This window comes from Oenanthe melanoleuca, chromosome 2 (assembly GCF_029582105.1).
Source record: "Oenanthe melanoleuca isolate GR-GAL-2019-014 chromosome 2, OMel1.0, whole genome shotgun sequence".
Taxonomy (NCBI): Eukaryota; Metazoa; Chordata; class Aves; order Passeriformes; family Muscicapidae; genus Oenanthe; species Oenanthe melanoleuca.
Window position 1 is genome coordinate 16,040,379 of NC_079335.1, and position 21,305 is coordinate 16,061,683.

Sequence of the window (21,305 nt, forward strand, 5' to 3'; positions counted from 1 at the left end):
TCTTTTCTTGGACAAATGCTGTTCATTCTTAACAGTGGTTTGAAAGAAACCAATAAATGCTTCTATTGCTCAGGTGTGCAGGTGGATGTTTCTTGAACAGTTTTTTATAAGGTTATTAAAGTTGATGATGAGAGAGCTTCTCTAGAGTAGCCAGCATCTATATAGAAGGAATTGAGTTCATATATTTGGGTAGAATACTGGGCACTGGACAAAGTGAAATGAAGAGGGCCTAGTGTGATGGTCTAACTAGCAAAGGATACAAAATTGAGGAATGTTTGGAGAGAGAGTAAATGAGAATGGGAGGAATGAGAGGAAATGCTTTAACAGACCTATGTACTCCTAAAAGGAATTGTACACACACCAAAATGTCAACATCATGAGTGGTGACAACAACTGTATTTTTGGGCTATTTCTGTACTGTAAATTTTCATATATTGAAGTATTTCTGTTGTCATTTAGGAAGTAGTTGTCCATAATTCCAAAAAGATTCATACAGTTTGAAGGAAACAATAAATGCTAAAGGACACAATTTTCAAACAGAAACAACTGACGCATGTTTTCTACCATGGCAAAATCTGGAATTAAGTCAAAGTAATGTTTGGGATTTTTTCCTAATTTACCTAAGTAATTTCTTAGGTAACTGCCTTCATTACATGCCACTTGATAATCCACCTCTGTAAATATAATCTGGATGAAAAAAAGCACATGGACATGCTAATCAAGGCAATTTATTTCATAGTCAATTGAATTTTGCTAATTGTAAAATTATTTTTTGCCTAGTTGCATGGTAGTCGTGTTATACCAGACCATGTGAAAAAGAATCACAGCTGTAATAGTTTATATTAATTATTATATTTCCTCTGTGATTTCAAATGAACATTGGAAATGAAAATATGTTTAAATATAGAATTGAAAAAATACTTAAAATGTCCTCCATGCCCACAAACACACACAAATCAATTGAACATTTTGACTGTCCAGAATACAAAGAAATATGAAAAATAATATTATCCACTATTCAAATAAGTTAAAGTTTTTTTCTCAAATTAAAGACTATAATAAGTATTACAAAAAAATACTGTTTTTCCACATATAAACACTGTGGACAAGTCTCATTATCTGGATGTGTGTTAAAAATTCTACAATTGTTGTTGTAGGGAAGGAAAAAATATAAAATTGAGACATCTTGCTTTTCTGAAGTTAAAACAAAAAATGATGGATTTGACTATCGTTTTGCATGAAAAATAAGTTCTGAATATATTTGTAGCTTCATCTTTTCATGATAACACTTTCCCTATTAAACTATTTTCTACAATTTATCTCTTATTCCATTGCACACTCCTGTGTTAAATTGTTTTATACATTTCTATCCTACCTTTGTAAGACCACCCTAATTCATCATTGCCACACAATTTTATTTTTTGACAATCATTTCCCATTTTCAGTTTTATCTGTGAATAATTTTTTTGCCATCCCTTTCTTTTTCAGAATTTCAGCTAAGCTACTAAAATTACAAAAATCCCTCAAGTAAAAAAACTCTAGGCCCATTTTTTCTTTCTTTCATATTGCACATTTCAATTCATATTTGCACCTGTAATTAACAATATGTTGATAGCCTTTCAGCCTTGGGTATATTGAAATTTGGAATTGAATTTGACATGATTTCACAATTTTATGTAGAGGTTTTAAATGTTTTCTCTTGCCCCATGTCTTGGGTATAGTAGATTTAATCCTCCTGTATCTAAGGTTTTCTTGATGGTTGCCTAGGGAAATTAAGTCTTGTTTGTTTGGATTTTTTCCCAGTCTATTATTTGGCATAGGTTTTTTGTCTAAACATTTTGTTATATAGAACTGCACTAAGTTATTGATCAATATACTGTAGCACAGGTTTCATTATTATGCTAATGTGTTCCAGATATATATCTGAAAGTGGCTCTTAACACTGTTTTATAAGGTGCAGCTGTAAAAAAAAAATTAACTAATAGTAAGCCATGAAGAAGTCAAATCAAAAAATATGAGCTACTTTTTTAAAAAAGAATAATTATAACCTTCAGCACACAAACAAATGTATTTATTTTGCTTTATGTTTGGTTGGAGATTTTTTTTAGTAAAAAATGTGCTTTCTTAAACAAAGTCTTTTTTTTTTGCATTGGTATTTAGAGTAGTGGCCAGTTATTATTGATATTGAATTAAAAGGTAAAATGTCAATAAATGTTCAAAGCAAGACCAACTTTGACTGTCCTAAAAAACCCTATTCACTTTGCCTTGTTAAAATGGCTTGTGTTTGAAGAATAATTTTGAACTAATAGCTCACTTTGTGATGCAGTGGTTTGAAGATCTTAATATTTAACATTTTTATAAAGCATATTTCCTTAAAATACGAGGAAAATGGAAAAGTTTTAAACTCTCTACTTTGGCTTTTCATTGTCTTTGTCAGTTACAGTACTAGAAAGTAATAACTGTAACTCTTAATTTTGCTACGAAATGTGGGTGGCCAACTCATCTTCTTTGTGAGATATCCTGTTTGCAGTAATAATTTTTTCCTTTTACTAGTTTTGTTTACTCCACTATCTGATTCTGTTAATGTCAGTTAACATGGCTCTGACAAGGAATCAAGGTAGCATAGATAACCTGTCCTTTGATGGCTGCAAAATAGATCAGCTAAGTGCACTCATATTTCTGTCATAACTTTATTTTTATTTAAACCTCTTAATTAAAAGACAAATGCTAGTTGCAGACTGTCAGTCCCTTAACTATTTACAGATGCACATTTTATGTGCCCATAGCTATTATCCAATCCTAAATGCAAACACTAGTTGCATTTCTTATCTGATTTCAGCAAAAGTAATAGAATCTTTTAAAATCTCTTTTCTGAAATTATTGTGATATTTCTTTGTTCATTTTGGAAGTATTTTGTCTTTGTTCGATCAGTTATTAGAAGATGATTAAAAAGTTGGTTAGAATAAAGCGCTTGAAATATTTTGGTTATATTATCTATGTTTTCCAAGTCCAAATTTTTAATTCAGATTTTTCTCCCTTGGAAGTGGGCCCTTATTTTCTATTTTAAACTCGGGTACCTTTTTCTTAAAAAATGCTTTAATTTTCCTGCTAGAAGTTTTTCTATGGTATTTCACATGTAGTACAGAATTGATAATTTACCTTCTACGGGAGTGAAAAATATGTGTTTTAATTATTTATGTTTATATAGAATATTAATTGCACTTATGCAATAGATACATTAATTTAGAATATTTATTTCACTGCGCATGTAAAAATCATTATAGGTCACATTTCTGGTTTGATGGGATAGAAAACACCACAAGTGCGACATTTTTCCTAGATCTGTGTTTTCCAGAGTTTTAGACATGGAAATGTAAAATACTTTCCATTATAACCTGGTTTTCTTATCTTCCACTTTGTGTTTAATTTGGTTGTCTGTTTTGTTGCTTTTTTACCTACCCCAGCTCCAAGAGCATTTCAGAGAAATCCGGAGTTTAATTTTTCACTGCAGTGGTCAAAAATAAAGATTTTATTCCTACTTATTTCTTCACTGCAGTGGATTCAGGCTCTGCCTTGAAACACCATATGCTCCAGACCTCTGAGTATAAAGATAGACATTTCCAGAGTTGGAGGAGAGACACCTTTACTCTAGCATCCTCTCTTCCCTCTCTTGCTCTTTCTGGCATACTCTGCTTCTATGTTCTCCTTTGAAGTGAACAGGGGCCTGTGAGAAAGTCAAGTTATTCCTGACTCAGTGAAAGTTTTCTGGAAGAAAATGAATGAAAAAAAATCTATGGAGTTTTTAGTTTTGTTGGGGTTTTTTAGGTATTTCAGCTAATTTAGCTGATGAATCAGATGGTTTTATACTATTTGTTGCCATTACTTGATTTTGAAAGACTGAATTTTTCATATTAAAAGCATAGATTCTGAAATATGTAGGCCTATCATTTGTCCTTTTTTACATGGCCTGCTATGACATATTTATCTCTATACCAGAACAGGAATAAAGAGTGTGGTGATCATGTCACAAGCCTTTTGCTCGTGGATGAATTCCAAAATGATACAGAGCATTTAGTATAAGTTGAAGCTGTTCTGGAAGTTCCTGGCACCTACAATGGTGAGAAGCAAAATATGGCATCTCTCCTTTCCATATTGTGCTATTTTCACACATTAAGGCAAAGTTACAAAAGATAGTCCAACTCATCTAGAAGCTTGTTGTCACTCACAGAAGCAAACCTGTCCCCCGTGTTCCTCTGACTTTGGCTGTGTGATCCTTCTCTTTTTTCCTTTGGCTCTGGCTCTTACCAGGCATACCACTTTGAGGATATGCTTCCCTTTGCTAACTGAACTGACTCAGGTTTATTTTTAAAGCAATAGCTCTTCATAGGGGTGGTTAAATAAATTCAGAGAGAAGGGTGCAAATGGCTAGAACAGTGTGAAGTCAGTGTTAGAGCTCTGGGAAAATTGGAAGGAGTAGGTCCCTCTCCTTTGGTACTTTGAGAGCTCCAAGACCTGCTAAAATGTACTCTAGCTCTTTACCCAGCTTTAGGATGTGGGCAATAAACTATATTGTCACAACATTCTGGCTGCTCAAGGTTAAAAATATGTACTGCTTGCTCAATTTGGTTTTTTTTTTTTTTTTGTTTGTTTCTTTAATTCTGGTTCCTTTAAGGACCTAGGACACTTTCAAGTTCTCTAATGGTTATTGTTTTGATATGTTTTGTTCTTATCAGTTTTCCTCTCCAAGGAGCAGGCAAATCCACATCCTATATAATTTTAAAATTTATTTGTATGGTAGAGCAATATCTGGTTCTTCTTACTTATTTGAAGTTCTTACTGATAGTTTTATGTCTTAAAACAAATTGACTGCTTTAGAAAAGATAATTATTTATAAAATCTGTTTAATTTCTGATGATAGAAGAAAGTGGAGCGTTGTATAAGAAAAGCTTTACACTGATAATGGATTGTGGCAGTTTTTAGAAACATGTTTTGTACAGAATATAATGATCATACCAGAACCTGATGAGTACTTTTTTGTTTAGTTCAAAGCAGCTGCTCAATTAACAGTGCTCAGCCTTGACCTATGACCATTATTTTAAAATAATAGATTGCAGGAGCAGTTTTGCATTTTGACAGGGAAAAATTATCATTTGACAAAAAATAAATTAGTTCATAAATCATATGTCCATTTGTTAATGACTTGTTGAACAAAATATATTTTTATTACTATTTTCAGCAAGAGTAAAACTTGAATCTAGTTGACTGCTTCTGCTTGAGTTTGCTCTTTTATAGATTATTAAATACTGTTTATTTTTTTTAAACAATTGGATAGACATATAAAAATTCTAGGATTTACTCCTATTCATATTTTAATTGGAATCTCTTAAGGAAGTCTTTACATTTCTTTTTTTCTTTCTGATTCAATGGCCAAGTAACTGTTTCTTTAGAAAGAAATTTGAAAGGCCAGAGATGAACTGAATTTTACCAGGATGTTGAAGTTCAATCTTGTAACACTCTCAACTGCAATTCAACTCCTTTATTAACTTCTCAACATGTACAAATGAATGCACACAAGCACATTCGAAAACATAAACCCTAAAGAGAATTGACCTTAATTGTCTATTACTCAGTAGATAAGTGTTATCTTTTTCTAAAGCACTCCTGAGATTTAAAAGATGCTTGTTCTGAATAGGTGTGTAAGAAAAAACATTAGAGATTGTGGTGGGTTGACTTTGGCTGGCTGCCAGATGCCCATCAGCCATTCCATCACTCTCCCTCAACAGCAGGACAGCAAGAGAAAATAAGATGAAAAATCTCCTGGGTCAAGACAAAGATGAGGAGATGTACACATCAAATTTACACATTACAGAGCCTTAGTTTAATTCACTTCCTAGAAATTGATTGATTACCTAAATCATGGGATTTTCATATCACATGAATCGCTTTAGCAATACTATCAGAGATATATTGATGAACTCTGAATTTACTTATTGCTTAAATGTCCAATACATTTCTGAATACTTTTAAGCCTTTGGGTTAACTGAAAAACTTGTTCAACAAGGTAATTGAACTTCATCTTACCAGTTAACTTTGACACTTTTCAGTTTAATTAAGTGTGAGTATATAACAAGTGAGTGATTGATTACCACCATGAGTGATTGTGTGATCCAAATAATCACAATTCTTTTGGAGCTTATTTGATTCTCACTTGGATTAGCTGCTAATGTTTGCTGTATTTTTAACCCTTGTGATTCTTTGAACTTGCTATTAGGATATGGTCTTTTCCACTCCAACCTCAAGAAGGCATGGTTGCATAGGCGGGTGCATAAAACATGGATGTGAGAAAAGGCCAAGGCATAGAAGAGCAAATGGGAGATTAGTTTTACACTGGCAGTTAGAAGAGTCATCAGAAAGGTATAATCATGGAAATATTGTTGATGTTATCCATTAGATTAGATATAGATTTCTCAAATCTTAGAAACTTAAATTTGTATGTAAGATGTAAGCAGTTATTTTGCTCTAAGAAATGCTGTGGTGTACTAATATTAAAATATTGTCTTTAAAAAAAAATTAGAACCTCTGTTATTTTCATTCTTCTATCTAGAAAAGGAAAAAAAAATAAAAAGCAACTCAGAAAACCCACCCCAAACATATACTATAAACTAAGGGAAGTGGGTTGCTTTTGTGTGCAAGTAGAATCATAGAATCATTGTGTTCCCTTGAGTCCTGTCACTGGTCACTGCAGAGATCAGTGCCTGCCCCTCCTCTTCCCCTCCTGAGGGAGTTGTAACTGCAGTGAGGTCCCTCCTCAGTCTCCTCCAGGCAGACCCAACCAAGTGACCTCAGCCAATCCCCCTATGGCTTCCCTTCAACACCTTTGCTTCCCTCCTTTGGATGCTCTGTCTAATAGCTTTATATCCTTCTTATCCTTCTTTCTTTGTGGTCCCCAAAACTGCACATGGTACTCAAGTTGAGGCTACATCAGTGCAGAGTAATGTGGGATAATCTACTCCCTCAGCTGGCAATTAATGCAGTACTTGATGCACTGTGTACATCCACTTGGTGTAGAAATACACTTGTAAAATTTATATAATAAATAAACAGTCGTAGTACTAACAAAGATTTGGGGTTTTTCCCCTCCCCTCAGTTAGATGTTGCAGGGACACCTTATTGTGGCCTTTCAGTACTTAAGGGGGGCTTTTAAGAAAGGCAGGAACAGGCTCTCAGTAGAACCTGCAGTGATAGGACAAAGGTTAATGGTTTTAAACTAAAAGAAGTTAGATTCAGACTAGATATAATGATGAAATTTTTTACAGTGAGGGTGGTGAAACAGTGGGCCAGATTGCCTAGAGAAGTGGTAGATGTCATATCCCTGGAAATACTCGAGGTAAGGTTGGATGAGGCTCTGAGCAGCATCATCTAGTTGAATATGTCCCTACTTATCACAAAGGACTTGGACTAGATGACCCTTGAAGGTGCCTTACAACTCAGAGATCCCTATGCTTCTATGACTTAGTTTATCGTAAGGACTGTGAAAAAGAACTCTTTACAGAGATTAGGGCTTTTAAACAAGCCTGAATCCTGGTATCCAATCCTTTGTACCTGTTCAATAACTGGAAGAACAGCACTTTCTGACTTTGGTGTGTGTTATGAGACTAAGCATGTTAGAATTGCAAGGCTCTCCCTCCTGTGGTATTTGTGATCGCTTTGGTCTGTTACTTTGATAAGGTGACAGAGGCTATTATCACACAGAATAATTTGAATCTTATATAGTGTGTCTCTTGAACAGTTAAGGACTGGATCTGAATTCCCAGAAAGCTTACACACCTCCTTCCTTGCAGATTTTCAGGACTTAACTATATAAGACCTGAACAACCTTTTTTGACCTTAGACCTGTTCCTACTTTGTTTGATATCCTGTTATCTAGTGAAGTGAAATCAATATTTTTTGTATCCAAGCAGACTTTTTACAGTAAGTTTCACATGTATTTTTCATATTTTCAATATGAAAACTTTTTATTTATATAAAATATTTATTTATTTATATAAAATATATTTTTATAAAATTTATATAAAATATATATTGGAATTATTAATGTAATTTTGGTAACGTGCAAGGGAAAATCCTAACAGGAGTGAAAAAAAATCTGCTTTCTTTTGTGGCATTCATGCTACTTTACAGTGGATATGAGACAGTAAAAAAGTCCTAAAATCATTAGAGCTGCATCTCAAGTAGCAGGCTCTGGAATTTGATATAGGAATCCAATATTGTGAGATGTACTTCAAACTGAATGATCTTTGTGCCTTTGAGTGTGGAATATGGATTAAGTTTCTGAGAAGGAGGAGAAACATAGGTTAATATGTTCTGGATCACTTTGAAAGCTTTATTCAAAAGCAAAGATGTTTGCAGTTAACAGTTGTAAGTGGCTTTACTTTTGAAAGTAATATATTTGGTCACTCTTTCATATACTTAAAAACATTGTTGATATTTAAATAACATTTTTTAATGGCATAGAAGATATTTTGTTTCATAATTTTTTGGTAGTGAAATGCATAACTTAATTTTTAAAAGCATATTACCTTGCTTTTCCTTGCTTTTCTGCTGACTACCACTTATGGCTGACTGCTATTGCTCCTTAAATAGTTTTCAGAGCTTTTGAAACTTTCTACCGGTAGATGCTCATTTTGCTGTTTAGAGATGAGAAAGGCTGTTGTGGTTTAACCCCAGCTGGCAACCAAGCACCACACAGCCACTCTCTTACCAGGGGGAAGAGGAAGAGAAATGCAAAAGTCATAAAAGTCGTAGACTGAGACAAAGATAGTTTAACAGGCAAAGCCAAAGCCACACACACAAGCAAGGCAAAACAAGGAATTCATTCACCACTTCCCACAGGCAGGCAGGCATTCAAACACCTCCAGGAGAAAAGGGTCCCCTGAGGAGTGATGGTGACTTGGGAAGACAAATGCCATCATTCCAAACATCTCTCCTTCCTTCTTCCCCAGCTTCACATAATGAGGAGGACACCATGTGGTATGGGATGTCCCTGGGGTTGTTTGGAGTCAGCTGTTCCACTGTGTTTGCACCCAGCTTCCCATTCACTCCCAGCCTGCTCACCAGCGTGACAATATGGGGAACAGCAAAGGCACTGCCCAGCAGAGCAAAAACATCCCTGTATTGCCACACTGCTTTCAGCACAAATATAAAACACAGCCCATAATAATCAACGTGAAGAGAATTAACTCTACCCCAGTCAAAATCACACAGATGCTTACATGTCTGATGAATTATTATGGAAGTGGCACAGAAAAAAATAAAATATCAGAATAAAAATCACGGAACAAACTGAAAGAGAAACAGATGCTAGATTTTGCATTCCCATGAAAGAGGGCAGCCAAAAAAAATTAAAAACCAAAATATGGGATGTCAAATTGGATATAATCAACATTTAAATCCATGCTTTATTAAGTAATCATATCTTTTTTTTTAATATCTTGGTATTCAAAATAAGAAAATGCCATGACATGTAGAAATAAGGGGATATAGTCATCAGAACCAAATATTTGATTAGTATTAGATGAAAACAAGATTGCGTCTGGGAAAAAATACTGAAGAATATTTTTATTTTAGTTGAGTAGATGCTGGCCACAGAAAATGCAGCAACAAATTGGGTGAGAAGATCATGATTTTATCTTAGAAAATGCAAATAAGCAAACCCTTCTGTTGAGGGCTTTCTCTTTTTTTGAATAATAATTAGAGCTAGTGGGAAAATGTTAAACAAGTATCTGGCAGGCAAAAGATCTCACTAAATTTGAAATTGAATCAATGTAGCATCAGGCTAGTCAGATGTTAAATCTAATCATCTGCTACTTAGAAAATTAATAGAAGTGTGTATGAATACAAAACCACACAGACAGGACTCCAGCAGCTAATAATGGATTCATCAGCATGTGGTCCAACAAAACCAAGCCTCAACAGTACCTTACTAAATTCAAGATGTATTTATTTGCTAAGTATTGACTGGTACTCTCTGCATAAATAACAGATAGCAAGCTACTGGGCAAACCAGCAAATAAAGTGACTGGTAGAAGGATTATAGATAGCTTAATGGGAAAAATCCACTGGTGATGAAGTTTCATTTGTATACATGCTATGGATTTTAAGAATAGCATTATCTGAAGATTATCAACTTAAATCATTATCATGATTTAAGTTTTATCGGTCTTATCATTAAGACCGAAATTTCATAGTGGAAGGAAAAGTAAAGTCAAGTGTTTTTAAAAGAAAAGTTGATTTAAAATAAAAAAAAAAAAAATCAATTAGAATATTTTATCTCTTATTTGAAAATATCAGATATTTATGTTTCCTATAAACTGCTAAATATAGAATAAAATTCCATTTCTGTTGTCTTCAGAAAGTTTGCCCTTACTTGTGGGGAAGATTCTCAATGAAGTTATGCAACAGTTTGTTTTACCTACTTTTCTTTTATACTTGGCACTTTGCTTATTATGCATATTCTTTTTTTAGAATCTATCTTCTTTTTACTTCAATAAACAGTTATTTGGAGATTAAATTACAAGTGAGAATGTATAGATTTGATTTTTTGATACTCTTTTTAATTTTACAATCAAAATTACAATAACTTTGCATGTTAACATGTTTTTTATTTCTGCATAATTTTACACAAATTAGGGACAAACATTTCTTGCACCTTTCAGATTAGACTAAAACTCTTCCTGCTGTAAAATTTCTGACCTAATCAAAAATGTATTGAGATTAAGTGTGACTGCTATTCACTTAAAAGAACTTTTTTGGTGAATTTCTTCAGATACAATCGGGTCTAAGCTGAAATATTCTTGAGGAATTGTATTTTCTTTGGAAATAATTAATAGAAATGCTAGAATCTTGTGAACCTGAAAAGAAAGCAAAACAATAAAAAGAACTGTTAAAATACATTTTTAAAAATTACCTATTTAAAAGCGTAATCAATGTCAAACAGCAAATATCTAAGACACACAAGCAAAGAGGAAATAGTCATTTATCACATCACAGTCTCAAGTAAACAGTTTATCTAGGAGAACTTTTGCATGACTAATCAAGATTTCTTTCCATAATTTTAACTCTGCAATTATGAAATGATTGCTCTATTTAGATCCTGAAGCTGGGAGCTGGTCTTCCTTGTGAGCTGATGAGTTTAAAGTTCAGCATGCAGCTTAAAGTGATGTATGATTTAAATTTTATCACAGGGACCACAGTAAAAGCAGAAAACAAATGGTTGATCAAACTGCAAAAAATTCCAATCAGAACTCTAAAGTCTTGGAAACCACAAATCTGAGATGATTTGTCATTTTAAAATTGACATATGTGTTGGAAAAAGATTGTGGGAGAGATTAAAATAGATTTTAATTGCTCTTGGAGTAGTAGTCTTTTAAAATGAAAATGAAAACAGCATTCAACTGTTTAATATAGGTGCCTTCTTTTTTTGAATCTTAAGCTTGTGACAGAATATAGTAACCTACAGGAGGAGGAGACATGGAGACACATTCTGTAAATGACATATTTAAAAGAAAAGAATTATATCATTTTTCAATCATTTACAGTGTCAAAAAATATTGCTACAAATTTTCATATAAGTTAAAACATTATCACAACTATTTAGAATTTATTTATTATATTTTAATTAGTGGTGACAGAATATTTAGAAATTCCTGTGTACATAAGACAATGGTTTTTTTCAGACTCCATTTGACTTTTTCCATTGCTGAAAAAATAAATAAGGATGGAGTGAGAAGACTCATAAGACACAGATTCCTTCAAAGCTAGTCTCACCTGGAAAAAGACATCCTTTAGTCACTTTATTTTTACATCAAGATATTTTATGTACTTGCACCCTAAGTACTTAAGAGACATCTGAGGACTCAAAATCTGTCTTATTTCACCAAGTAGTCTCAACAAATAAAAATATAGCAGTGAATATGACAACTATTGTTACTAATTTGCCTACAATATTACTAACACTCATACTCCAAACAACTACTTATGTAAAATATGCAGTTAAAATTGTACAGAATCCTCCTGGAATCTACCTCTTTTCTCTGATGGTGTTCTGTGGTGCTTTTGATGTTCATTTGGATCCTCAGCCACTTTTGTTTGCCTTGGGAGGATAAAGATGGCACCATGGGATAGTTATGGCAAACAACCAGCAAGATTAATTCTTTGTCAAAGAGTATGATGGTGATGATTTTTTTTCCTCAGTCTTGGGTCTACATGGAGTAATTTAAGCACATATCTCTCATATTTCCTATTCTCTGGTTCCAAGGCAATGTGTGTTTCTGTTTTCCATTCTTATACTCTGAGATGATTGTAAAAACATTTCCAGATTCATGTTACTGCAGCTACTTATCATTATAGTTTTGCATGCAAGTAATATATAGATACTGAATACATATTGTGTCTCCAAATGATATCTTTAATTTCACCATATTTACTACTGGAGTTTTAGAATTTCTATATACAATAAATTTTCAGGAGGAACATCTGGTCTTTCTGATATAGAAAAGTGGAATAAATAAAAATACCTCTTAACCTTTTCCTAAGCTCCCAGAAACATCTGGAGTCTTGCACTACACACATAATGTGTCCATTCCCTGTGGGTGTTAGGTGCCTGGCAAGCTGGATAGACACACCACAAAGAAAAAAGCAAATCTATTCATTCATATGCAGTATATATTAATTTACAAATTTGTATCACTGTTCTGTGTTTGATGACACTCTGTAGCTAACCAACATCATCAAAATCAAAGTACTCAAGTAGAATGTCACAATTTAAAATTTGAGCTTTTAAGAGTTGAAACAGAAAACCTCTGTAGACATTGTCTTTTAGTTTCCATGGTTTGCCATGGCTACCCAAGCCAGTATCAGGTACTTATGGCATCTCTTAATGAAATCAGAGAACACTTCCAAAGTCAAAAAGGGAAAGAAGGAAAGGAACAGATAATCCCACCCAAAAAAAAAAAAAAAAAAAAAAAAAAAAAAAAAAAAAAAAAAAAAAGTGCATTCATAATGTAAATTTTTTTTCTGCCAAAGTGATAGACTATAAAGGAATGATTCAAGAGCATGGCAAAAGATGTAGGCACATCCTGCCAGGCCTCCATCTCTCCAGAAGCACATGGATCTTGTGGTGGTACAATGTCATACCTACCAACTCTGTGCTGATGTTTAGAATTTCTCACAGTATCTACAACAGCAATAGACCTGAATAACTCCATTAAGTATTTTAAATTTGAAAAAAGTTGATACAAATGGAATGAGATATGCAAATGGAATGTAAGATGGGAAATTGCTGAAGATAAAAAAACCTCAGCTACTAGAAGAAATTTAAATTTTAAATGTGTTTAATATGCATGTGATATCTGCTTAATGAGATGACTGCTAATTTTGCATAATGTTTCCACCTAAAGTTTCACTTTTACCAGAGTGTACTCAGTTAGACATTTGGTTGTCTAACATTTAGTTGGACGTTTAGACTGATCTGAATAAGTGACAATCAGATCTTTGCACACACATTATCTTACAGGTATTTTTCTGCTTACCTGCCATCTCTCTCCTGCAGTTATGATGTGCTTGCTGTGTTTCATTTTAAATGGCAATGAAAACTGTTCTAGCTAATGCTTATGATAATTTGTAGAGTTTAGCATACAAATAAGACTTAAGCTTTAAGGTCAATGTCTTTTTGTACCTAATGAATAATACTCAAGTATATAGGCTATTTCAATAGTCAGAATGAATTACCTTACAGTTCTTTCTAAAAAACCTGTAGTATTTTACTGAGTCATATTCACACACTGAATTTTTACTTATTAAAATTTTTGATTCATTTTGCATCCACTAAACCAAAAATATTACCTCCGAATTTCTTCATATCAATTGAAGTGTAGAAAACCAAATTAGAGAAACAAGCTTATCCTTTTTGACTAAATGTGACATAATGATGGTTATAAAAGGCCCACTGCTGAAAGCTAAATGGTATCCAACAGCTCTTGTAATGATCTGTTTTGCATCAGGAGCTGCAATGTTTACTATGCTAGCACATGTGTTCATTTAAAAAATCCACTACCCATCTAAGCTGTGTCTATGTACCACACATAAAATTAAATATTTTGGGATAACTATGTGCTTCTTTTCTGTTGGATACATGTTTATACCCAGACACAGGCTAAGCCTACTGTGAGACACAAGTTAAAGTTTTATTCAAATTATTGGTTTGGTTTAACATTAGGCCAGTTTATTTCAAAGTGTTGATACTAACCAATGAATTAATTTCTTTACTGGTTGATGACTTAGCCATTGGAAAAAATGCACTGAGATTGACTTATTAAAACAATTATTCATATGGCTGTTTGGGAGATGTAAGCATTTTATAACCTTTTTTTTATTAATAGAACAAAAAGGTACCCTCCTAATAAAAAAATGCATTTCCTAAATCATAAATATTCTGTACATAATTCTCCATCTTTTCATATCAGCATAAGTTCTTTAGTCTTGTTTTAATTATATTATTCATAAAGATGCCAATGAAAAAACAAAGAACAACTTTGTAAATACTCCCTCTGAGGACTTGCTACATATAAATATGTGAATATTTACCTCTTTAGGGGCCTTTGCTTCTTTTGTTCATGTTTTTTCATTGTTCTGGTTATGTGATGTAAGTACTATTATTATTTGGCTTTCATATCTGTCGTGACTGTAACCAATAGCATAAATTGGCTATTGTATTAAGAGAGAAGGTTTTTAATTTTTTCTTTTTCTTTTTTTTTTTTTTTTTTTTTAATTTTGTTTTGTTTTCAAAAGATTGCTTAAGAGAAAGCATCTATATAATACCCATTAATTTACAGTATCTGTTAAGGACATGAAGTATATAGAGATCAAATAAAAATATAAAATTTTTTTTGACTCCCATGAAGCAAATAAGCTTCATGGTAAATTACTAATACACTATATGGAATGCATCTGAAGGTATCTTAAAGCTAAAAATAAGAAAAATATTAAATAAATGCTAATATTGCAATTAAAGTATTTTTTAGCAAACAATTTCCTGACCTTTTGAATTCTAGGCTTCTCATCACTCTATATCCTTCCCTCTGATGAAACTAGAAATGCTGATAATGGCAGGACATAACTTACCAGTTAATTTCTGATTTCAGAAGATTGAGACTGAATTTCAGAATAAGCAGAAGTAAATATAATAAAACAGCCGTAAACCTCATTGATGTTTTTTTCCTACATGAAGTAAAATTAAAAATATATATCATCTATTCCAGTAAAATTATCAGAGTTTGTGTATTTCTTAAAGTGTCCTAAAGACCAGCCTATGTAGCTGTATATATATCTGCATTAAAAAACAAACAAACAAAAAAAACCCAAAAAAATCACAGTGAATTTGTTCTACCAATGAAAAGGGAAAATTTAAGTCTTGAGCAGCCTGGACTAACTCTGACCTTCAGCCCACTCTGAACAGTACATTGAACTATGTGGTCTCTACAGGCCCCTTTTGACCTAAATTTTTCTGTCATTCTAAATTCAAAGTAAAATGTAACATAAGGGCTTATCTACAAACACATGAAAATAATTTCAATCTCAATCATTAATAAAATATATCCTCCTATCTGCTGCACAATTCACCACACATGGCTAACTGGGTTCCAGAGGTATGTCTGACCTCACTGGTGTGTGTACAAAGCTAAATTCTTCAACTGGTTCCTTATGCATTTTTGGCAGTTAAATATTGTGGGCTTTGTTGAACCCTGATGAGGTTATTCTCCCAAAACTGAGGAAGTGTTGTCATATGTACATCAAATTAATATGTAGAAGTGGGCATCAGCAGAGCTTATCAGCAGGCTGAGTGCACAAAAAATGTTTCTTTCATTTGTGTCTCAAACACGGTTGTTTTAATAAAACAAAACAAAACCAAGCATACAAACACCAAAAAAATCCCACAAATCTTCATGACCCTGTAATTCCTTTTAAGAGAGCTTTTTGTATGGATTTGTTATTTCACAATGATGCTACTTTTCGGGTTGAGATCAGAAATTTCTTCTTTGAGGCTAAAGTGCACAGTTTAAATAATATTAAATTCCCTCATTAAAGTGAATGATGGTCCTTTTCTTTCATTATATTCCTGTGGAAAAATTCAGCTACTACAAATTTTAGAAGAAGCCTGTGTAAGATATATAGTGCAATACATTTTTGAATATAACTTTAAGGAGTCTAAATTGTCTAGTGTACTGTGATTTCTTTGGTTGTTTTACTTTTTCAGCTACTGATAATGTGAACTGTTTTTAAGTCCAGTTTCTATGTCTTACTATCATCTATAATAAATATAGTGTCCGTCAAAGAGAGTCAAATTTTCTATTAATTCCTCATTTACTATATAAAATGATTTTTTCATGTAATGCAAGCTACAAACTTTTAAGGCAGTTGTCCTTTCCATGATTAAATATTATTTGGAACAGCCATCTGTCACACACAGTTTTATTTACCAAGCAATTAAACATGAATTGTGCTTTTTTGTTTCTTAGGTTAACAGGATTTCATCTTCCTCCACCTGTGACAAGTACAAAATCTGTATTTTCACTGCGCTTGACAAGTGACTTTGCAGTTAGTGCTCATGGGTTTAAAGTTTACTATGAAGGTAAGGCATTCTTAACAAAATATTCTGGTTTTTTTTTTTTTTTTTGCTCTGATCTCTATACATAACAAAAACCTTAAGCATCCCACAGAAATATACAAAAATACACATATAGCCTTATCCAAGTTAAAATATTTGCTTTTTGTGTAATCACTCACAGATGCAAAGAGTCATATCTCAAACCCAAATATTTCAAACTCTACAATCTATAGTCTCCCATCCAGACAAAAATATTTTTTGGTCTCTAATAATGGCAAGTTCTTTTAATTCTGAAAAACTTAATTGTTATTGTTCTGATTCTTCTTACACATGCTTATTCAAATTAATGTCAAGACTTTACTAGTTAGTCTTGGATTTTGCTGGATAGTGGCATCTGCAAGTTTTATGGATGGATTCCTTCTCATATGTTTGCATAGGGGAAATGCTGACTCAGTTCTCTGAATTGACATAAAGCTATTTGTCTATAGCAATTTTCACAACTGTCTGTAGTTTGCACACAGATACTGAAGTTAATGAGCTGGAACATGTATTCCTGAAGTCCAGAAGTTTATAGTATTGTATATGTATGTTCCAGGAAGGATCTTGTTCATGATCAAGTTCAGTATAGTAGTGTTTGAAGAGTTGGTTTATATAATGCATTCCTTTTTTAAACCCATTTCTTAGTACCAGGGACTATGAACTCTAACAAGTTTTTATAGGACATAAAAGAAAATATTTTTCTCATTTTATTTGTTATAGTGTTTTGTCATTTGTTTTTTTTTTCTTTTTGTACTTTTCCCCCCCCTCTTTTTTAAAAACACTTGGTGTTAAGACATTTGATTTTCCTGTTTCCATGAGTGTCTCTGTCAGCAAAGCCAGAGCTATAGTAAACTGCCTGGAGAAGTTCTGAGGTCATTGTTGTACCCTACTTGGTCCCATCTGCAGTAGAAACTCATCTCTGAGGCAGTAACTAGCTGAATAACACTTTGATAGCTAGGAAACTATCCACAAATGGGTAATGCAATGAAGGGCTGCTATTGAAACACAGTCCAGAATCACTCTGTAGTAAAATGTCTTCAGCCACTGATATAGGTTACCTCCAGGTATGATGCATTAGAATTCTACTTCATATAAAAATTCCCTTCTATGTATAAAAACATGAAATGAAAAACATAACACCATTTTTAGGCCCTTATTGAGTTATAGAGAAAATAGCTGAAATGGTTACCCACTATCTTTTTTTGGCTGGGAGGGTGCACATAAAAACCAGATAATTCAGAAAAGAGGAAATCAGGCTATATGTAACTGGTTTTGTCTAGATTATAGCTGCTGTGCAGCCTGTTAATTTTTCAAGCATTTGGTAACTGTTCAGCATCAGCATTATTAAAAATGTTATATTAAAACAAACTATGCAATTCCTATGGATTTTTAACTATGCAAAATATAATATATGCTTCTCATGCATTAATTGAATTCATTATATATCGTATCATCTGTCCTTCTTATCAACATTTTACAGAAAGATTTTTCATTGCTAATGCTAACAGACAACATACTGTGCATCTCAGTTATGATTGAGAATGATTAAAACTAAAATGGAAGATCAGCTGTAGACTTCAGCTTGCACATAAGACTGAGTCCTCACATAGTTCATTTTTAGGTGAAAATAACGTGCTGATTAATAGAACTCAAACTCCTAGCTCAGTCTGGGGAAATTTTACCTTCAACCACAGAAATCAGCATTTTAGAGCAAAACATAAGTTTTTTACCTTGAACTTTGATACTCATCTTTTTTTGAAACTGATGTTTTATTTTGTGAAATTAAGAATTTTCAAAAAGTTAGGCTGGATATCAGAGTCTTAGTTGAATGGAGTCTCCCCTACCACAGCCAGACCTACTGTTTTAAGACCTGAATCAAGGTAACTTCATTTCGTCAGAGAATTTTTCTTTCAATACCTGTTTTTTTCTGACTTCATATGAAGCTATCCTCTTTATATCCAGATAGCAAAGAAATGAAAACTCATTACATTATAGTATATTCATTTAATGCCTCTTCCCTTGATGGGAGAAAATAGATGTATTTAAATGGTAATCACATCAGGGCAATTTCCATTTCTGTTCTTTTTCTATTCTTTGTGAACATGTATAACCCTGCAATCAACATTTTAAGATCTGGTTCTGCCAGTTTTCAAAAATTTTGATTGCCCAGTAGTTCCTTCTTAGCTTCTTGATGAAATATCTGCATATTTAGTACCCTTAAATATCAGGCCTCATAATTGAAAGCTTCATTATGGATATGTAATTTGAAATTTAAGATAGAAATGATTAGCAACCTATCATTGCAATAAAGCAAAATTATAGAGGTGGCATGAGAGGATAGGGTGAGAAGTGGAGATATATATATGCAGGGATTAGATCCAGTTGTAATTTGAAAAAGAAGGAACATACCTTTCATAATCTGAGATAATTTAAAACACTTTCTTCTGAAATGCTTTGAAAGAGATTGTATAGGTAAATGGTTACATGGAATCTGTTATTGTTCACTATTAAAAAAAAACAAACAACAAAAAAAAAACCTAAAGCCTCCAAACATTTTTTTTTCTGACTTCTCATCCTCTTGACAAATTTGCAGTTGAGCTGAAAGCTGACAAGAAACTCCAGAGTACCCGACAGAATCTATGGGAGATATGAATCTGTGATGGGCTTTCTTGATCATAGCACACAGGAACATAGTCATATTCTGATCTCTTCAGAATAAAAATGTTTATGAAAAGATATAAAATGATATCTTTAATAGAAAGACTATGCCGAGCCACCATATGTAAGCCACTGTAATTGCATTCACTCAAACCACGTGCACTACAGGCCACAAAATATTGACTCTGGCCTGCTAAACATTAATATCATAAGCCTCAGTCTGCAATCTATATCCCTACATTCTTCTCTCCTCTTCTTCTTTCTCTTCTTCTCACCTCCTTTCTTTCTTCTATATCAAGTGCCATATTTATCTTTGATACTGTTATGCACAAACTCCTTCATGTTCAGCTTCTTTATTATTCAGAAAAGAACACATCCTATAAACATACCTCTCTATGTAGCACAATATCCCTGAAGAAAAATTGTTTCATGAGGGAAAACTGGAACAGATTACTCAAAAGTAATAGACTTCACTTACAGTGACAACAGAAAATGGTGAGGTGCACTAAAAATTAAGGAGGGATTTTAAAAATACCCTGGAGCTAATTTTATCGCTGTCTAGTGACATGGCATTGCTGGTTGGAGTGAAAAATGGGGAAGTTCTAAGTCTGCTGATTCTGTGCCTGTTTTGTTTGGGTTTTTTTTCTGGAGAGTTTTCTGTGGAGTTTTTTACTAGCTTTCAGGCTCCCTACAACATGTATAGGTATTAATATCTGGAGAAGGAATGCTATACTTAATCTCCTATTTGATAATTTAGGCTAAGTACCGTGTAGCTGTACTCTTTTATTTTATTTCTGGTGGGATAATTTCGTTTTGGAATAGAAGAGTTTGATGCACTTTTCCATTTCCTGTTGTCCTAAGATACATAAGGAGCTTTATTCATTGAGAGTACAGGAGGAGAAATACAGCTGCTGAGAAAGAAAGCAATGTAGCAGCTTGGCTACACAGCAAAGGGATTCAGTAGACATAGTCCTGCTTTGAACAGTGCTTCCTTCTGTTCTCACTGTGTTATTTTACAGCTGTTAAACAGGTAGCTGACATTGCTAAAATCATTGACTTCATTAAGAAATGTAATGCTAGAATTTATGGCAATCTTTATTCAAGTTAAATATGATAGACATTTTTGTGTTATCCTATTGGCCATGGCAAAGAATAAAAAAAAAATTAATATGTACATTACCTTATAGTGAAAACTCTGAATGCCCAGCAGGTGAATTGTAAATATTTATAAAAGTGGTATGAAACATAACTTTATCTGGTTTGTACTGCTGCACATAATTTTAAAGCTGAGTTATAAAACTGAATTATTATACACTGTGTAAGTAGTGGTCTTAATGTTTGTACTGGAGTGCTGCTATGGAGTTCAGCAATTCTGCTGGAATGTTTTTGTGAGGGATTTGAGAGCAATGTTAAAATTTCAAGAATGATCACAGCTTTATGAATAATGGGAAGTGGGGAAGCAAAGAAGGAAGCAGATGATGTTTATTAAGAGATTAGGATTTCCATCTAGTAACTTCTGTGGACTCATCATGAATTTTTTCAGCAATATTAAGAAAAATTGGTAGCTGATGTACAGCATTATTGAAGCATGTAGATAAGAAATACTAATAGGACTTAAATATGCCAGGATGTGGGTGCTCAAAATAGTTTTGGCAGTTAGTATAAAGTTGAGAACGTGAACAAATAGGATAAACTATTTTTAGCTCTGTGCATATCAGAATTCAGAAATGTGGCTAAATACAATATAAATCTTGGATTCAGGTAAGGTTCATGAAGTCCTAGCTGTATAAAGCTAATAATATCACTGCTAGCTTAATATAAAATTTAAAGGAGTACTAATGAAGTATTGTTTAATATTGGAGTGCTCTCTGCAAGAAATCCACTGAAAAATTGTTTGCCAGGTTGGAGTTGTAAAAGCCACAGAATTTAAGCTGGAAATTTGTTA

At 33.1% G+C, this 21,305-nt stretch overlaps 1 protein-coding gene across 3 annotated transcripts in view; it reads left to right on the top strand.

Annotated features, from left to right (window-relative positions):
• The window catches only part of CSMD3 (CUB and Sushi multiple domains 3), a 578,246-nt gene that overhangs the window by 88,675 nt on the left and 468,266 nt on the right, over positions 1 to 21,305 (top strand). For all 3 annotated transcript variants that reach the window (XM_056483904.1, XM_056483905.1, XM_056483906.1), the window contains exon 3: positions 16,575 to 16,687. In XM_056483904.1, the coding sequence (XP_056339879.1) occupies positions 16,575 to 16,687 (113 nt within the window). The remainder of the gene's footprint in view (positions 1 to 16,574; positions 16,688 to 21,305) is intronic.